Here is a 5,243-nt window from a genome sequence, read left to right as displayed (position 1 = left end):
CAATGGTGTGCATCAAGGTTGTATCATTTCACCATACTTATTCAATCTGAGTGCTGAGCAAATAATCTGAGAAGCTGGCCTATATGAAGAAGAACATGGCATCAAGATTGGAGGAAGATTTACTAACAAACTGAGATATGCAGAGGACACAACTTTGCTTGCTGAAAGTGAAGATGACTAAAAGCATTTACTGATGAAGATCAAAGACTACAGTCTTCAGTATGGATTAAATCTCAAAATAAAACAAAAATACTCACAACTGGACCAATAAACAACACCACAATAAATAGAGAAAAGATCGAAGTTGTCAGGGATTTCATTTTACTTGGATCCACATATGGAAGTCAACACCTATGGAAGCAGTAGTCAGGAAATCAGATGATATATCTCACTGGGCAAATGTGCTACAAAAGACCCCTTTAAAGTGCTGAAGAGCAAAGACATCTCTTTGAAGACTAAGGTGCCCCTAACCCAAGCCAGGGTATATTCAATGTGTATTTTCATATGTATGTTAAAGCTGGACAATGAATAAGGAATACCGAAGAAGAGTTGATGCCTATGAATCGTCGTATTGGCAAAGAACACTTAAAATATCATGCATTGCCAGAAGAATGAACAAATCTGTCCTGGAAGAAGTGCAACAGGAATGTCCCTTAAAAGTGAGAATGGCCAGACTTCATGACACTTACTTTGGTCATGTGGTCAGATGGGGCCATTCACTGGAGAAGGATATTATGCTTAGTAAAGTAGAGAGTCATCAAAAAAGGGGAAGACCCTGAACGAGGTGGATTGACACAATGGCTACAACGATGGGCTCAAGCTTAGCAAGGATTATGAAGGTGGTGCAGGACCGGGCAGTGTTTCCTTCTGTTGTACATGGCGTTGCTATGAGTCTTAGCTGCCTCAAAGGCATCTAACAACAACAACACATGGAATCAAAATGACAACAGCACCTTGAAAGGCTAGAGAAGAAACTTAGGGGGCAGAGAGTATATGTTAATGGCAGAGGAATAATTCAGAAAAGGAGAGTGAGAATGGTTGCACTATATGAATGTAATCAATGTCACTGAATCGGACATGCAGGAATTGTTGAATTGGTATATATTTTGCTGTGCACATTTTCAAAAGACAGATAAATTATTAAAGAAAATGTAGATTCTTTCATTAGCAGTTCAGCATAAAATGGTAACATGAATGAACTAAAATCTTTAAAATAGGTGTATATAGCAATGTGACTACAGTGGCAAGGACCGAAAGTGGCCCGGGGAATTTTTTTTAGGACTTTTTTAGACAGGATTGATTTTTTTTTCCCTCTGGCTCACCCTTCTTACTAGAAATCTTTAGTCTGAAAGCAAATGTACATAATATGAATGGATACACAGGTATAAAAGTACAGTTGCTCCTAAAAGCATGAACTTTAAGTTTTTTGAAAGGCCTGAGTTCAGGACCCCATTCACTAGCTGTGTGACTTTGGACAGGTTATTTATGAATTCTGAGTCCCAGTTTCTTCATCTGAAAATGGAGATAATAGTAGTAACTATGTAGAGTTGTTGTGAGAATCAAATAAGTGTCAATGTAAAGCATTTAATAGTGCCTGGCACATAGTTAACACCCAATAAATGATGACTTTTGCTACTACTATTATTATTCTTACATACCTCATCTATTTCTTCCTCTGGTTCAGAAAATTCAGGAATCACTTTAATCTGAGTTTTGATGAAGCATTTTTGAAGGCCTACAAAGTAAATGCCAGTGTATCCCTGAAAAACAGACAAAACAACAAAACATCCTGAAACAGCCACAATTAATAAGTTCCGTGATCTGTCAGGGCCCCCAGCTGGCAAAATTTGAATTCAATGGGAAAGCTTTGCCTTATAAATTAAATGGAGGCTAAAGGCTATTTTAAACTTGACTCAAATGCTTTAATATTTTAAACGGGAAGCCTTAGGAGGAAACATCCAACTTACATTTTTAAAGTCATGTACTTCCAATGTTTCATCAGTGCCGTTTCCGCTTCTGAATATTTCGGTTCTGGTCACAGGATCAATTTCCATGTAAATCTTCTTCTTCTCTCCGTTGCTGTAGAAAGTGTGTTCCATGTCATAGGTCTGGGAGAACAGAGGAAAATAAGCTCTAAGACATTCAGTGTGTCCCTTTTTAAGATACTTAAATTGGGTAATGTCTGGGGCACCTTCTCTTTCCAGATCTTTTACAGTGAGGTGCCATCTCAGCGGTTTGCCATTGGGAATTCTCAGAGCCTCAAGATTAAAGTGAGGTGCTTTTTGGCACTGGAGCTGATACGGGGATCCCTTCAGAGCCAGGCTTTTGTATTCAAGCCAAGTTGCTGAGCTAATTACTAAGAATTCCAACAGTTTTCTTGGCAGCCTTGACTAAATAGCAAATAATATTCTGCAAACCAGCCTATAAAGTATTTTCTCCTTCTGTTAAGCAGAGGGATCATCCTAAAACCTGTGCAGTTTCTTTAGGCTACCACTTCCTAAAGAAGTAGTCCCCACACCCTCATGAAATTCACCAGAGCCAGGGGACTTGAACACATTAAGAGTGGTAATGTATCATCATCTTATTTATCCTGGGCTTTAACACTTGGGTCTGTCCTTTTTAAAATCTGAAGACTGTTCTCCTTGGCCAGTATTAGGTAACAGTCTTACCCTGGCCCTGTTTTCTTCCTTTGTGTCCTTTAAATTCAATTTATTGCTTTCCTCCATCATTCTCTTTTACAGGCTAACCAAGCCTACCCAATTTATTTCTGAGTTCTGTTTGCCAAGCTTTTTTCAGTTTTTTCCAAGTTCTAGAGATTCTTCTGTATATATAGAATTCAGCAACTGTGTCAAGTGCCTTGTACTAAGTGATATGAAGTCTCCCAAGAAGATTGCTTATCAGGCTTTTCTTGAGTGATTCCCAGACTTCTTTCCTGCCTTCTAAAGGAGACAATTCTCTTTCTCAGGACCAAGAAGATCAGTCCCATAGAGTGGCTCAGTTTTGGAGCAAGCCCATCACCTAAAACTGAGGACAGATGTATGTTATGTGCCATTGAGTCGGACCCGACTCATAGTGACCCCTCCTGTTGCCTAATATTGGCAGTATCACTACGGAATTAGATTGCCCCATCTTCCTTCCGAGGAGTGGCTGGTGGGCAGTCAAGTGCCTTAGGCACTATGCTACCAGAGCTCCCAGCAGAAGCAGATAACATGCTTAAAGGAATTCGCTACCTGTCACAAACAAAGAACAAACCTGATGATCCAGTTTGGAAGTCTATCTTATCTTTATTGTTAGGAGGTCTCTGGCTATCAAATTTCTTAAGATTCGTTTTTACCTTCACCAAAAACTGGGAAAACTGAAAGCCTGAAAAAGCAAGTTGTGTAGAGAGCCAACATTGCTTTCCTTCTTTTATTAATTTCTGAAGAAAGATGAAGCAATTTCCTTCCATAAAGATTTACACCCTTTCAAACCCAATGGGGGTCACTATGAGTCAGAATCGACTTGATGGCAGTGAGTTGTTTTTTTTTTTCCCCTCCAGTTTATTGTGATTTGGGTGCAATTTTATAAAACAAATTCATTTTATATTCAACAGTTTATACCCATTTTGTTTTACGCACTGATTATAATCGCCACAATGTAACAGCTGTCCTCCAACCTCCTCCCTGTGGTTACCCCTTCCCCATGTCCTTCTTGTCTATACATTCCTGCCTGCCTAGATTTCTCCCTGTGCAAATGCTGCCCTTCCTATCTGCCATGGCTGACTGTTCTAAGGTGTGCATCTCCCTGGTGGAGTTGTTCAGCTCACAGCCTGTCTACTGTTTGGCTGAAAGCTAACTCAAGGGAGTGAGTCCAATTCCAGGCCCAAAGGATAACCTGGAGCCATAGTCTTGGGAGTTTCACCAGTTTCTCTCTGACCAGAAATCCTGGTCTTTTATGTTTTTGAATTTTGTTCCACATTTTTCTCTCAGTCTATTCAGGATCTCCTAATGTGTTCCCTTTCTGAGTGGTTGACAGTGGTAGCCTGGCACCATCTAGTTCTTCTGGACTCAGGGTTGTGTAGGCTAAGGTTCCCATGGTCTATTGTCCCTTAGACTAATTGTTCCCATGTATCTTTGATTTCCTTCACTCTTTTTTGCTCTGGACGAGGAGAAATCCCAACATTGCTTTCTTTCAATGACACAGTTCCTAGTGGCAGCCTCTTAGAGCTTGTACTGGGTTGGGTTGTTTTTCAATGTCTGCTGATGTCGATGACTGAATGTTAGTTTAACCTGGTCAAATTTTCCTCATCTCAGGTAGAAAAGCAAGTCGGAAGAGTTTGTAGAAACAAGTGTTACTTCATGCGTGAAAAGTCTAATGTTAGCTGCTGAATAGAAAAACAAGAGGCAATGTCACTTATGTCTTTGTTGCCCAAGAGTGCTTTGGACATAGTTAGCACTTAAGTATTTGTTGAATGCATTTTTCCCACCAATGGCAAATTGTCATTTTCCTAAAGAGAGATTTTTTAGCATTGCTGCTGTTGTTGTTGTTATGTGCTGTTGAGTCATCTCCAACTCATAGCCACCCCTCCTTGGGTTTCTGAGGCAGTATCTCTATGGAAGTAGATTCCCCAATCTTCCTTCCGAGGAATGGCTGGTAGGTTGGAAAGGTCTTTTAAGAAACCATATATTAGAAGGGGAAGAAAACAGCATTCAGAGTTCTTCAGCAATTGCAGAGTTAACTCAGGAAGCACAGCCTGGTTTGTGACAGGTAGCAAATTCCTTTAACTTTGTTATTTGCTTCCAGCTATAAATATATCCTCAGTTCCAGCTCTGCAGCAGCTTGAGAAGAGAAACTTCTACCTATGGCAACAAATTGAACTCTCAGTTGGCCTGACCTAAGTTGAAGAGAGAAGCATCCACTTCAGATCCAGTCCTGTCAGGTCTCCCAACACGGGGGAGTTTTGTTAGAAATACTATCCATTGCTGAGACAAATGTCGACACCACTAGCAACTGGGGGGTGGGGTAGGGTGTTTGTTTCATCAGTAGCACCACTGATGGATTATTGCATGGAAAAATGAGGTTAGGGACTAGGGGATGTTGGAATGCTGCCTACCTGGGCAAAAGAGAAAATACAGGCTGCATTTTCAATCACTAGTAGAAGACTATGGAACCATACTGGTGACATTTAGAACTTCAGTGTACTTCTGTGGAATGAGTTTTCCTGCACTATTGGCAATGTACTTCACTTGGACACCTTGCTAGAT

General features: G+C 40.4%; 1 protein-coding gene across 1 annotated transcript in view; it reads right to left on the bottom strand.

Annotated features, from left to right (window-relative positions):
• Window positions 1-5,243, bottom strand: part of TNMD (tenomodulin) — a 20,630-nt gene that overhangs the window by 8,630 nt on the left and 6,757 nt on the right. The window contains exons 3-4 of the mRNA XM_007952171.2: window positions 1,968-2,108; window positions 1,659-1,760 (exon numbers count right to left, since the gene is read on the bottom strand). Of these exons, the coding sequence (XP_007950362.1) occupies window positions 1,659-1,760; window positions 1,968-2,108 (243 nt within the window). The remainder of the gene's footprint in view (window positions 1-1,658; window positions 1,761-1,967; window positions 2,109-5,243) is intronic.

Source organism: Orycteropus afer, unplaced genomic scaffold (assembly GCF_000298275.1).
Source record: "Orycteropus afer afer isolate SDZICR_OR568_19922 unplaced genomic scaffold, OryAfe1.0 scaffold00327, whole genome shotgun sequence".
Classification (NCBI taxonomy): Eukaryota; Metazoa; Chordata; class Mammalia; order Tubulidentata; family Orycteropodidae; genus Orycteropus; species Orycteropus afer.
The sequence above is the reverse complement of the archived record's forward strand: the minus strand, read 5'-3'. Positions and strand labels throughout refer to the sequence as shown.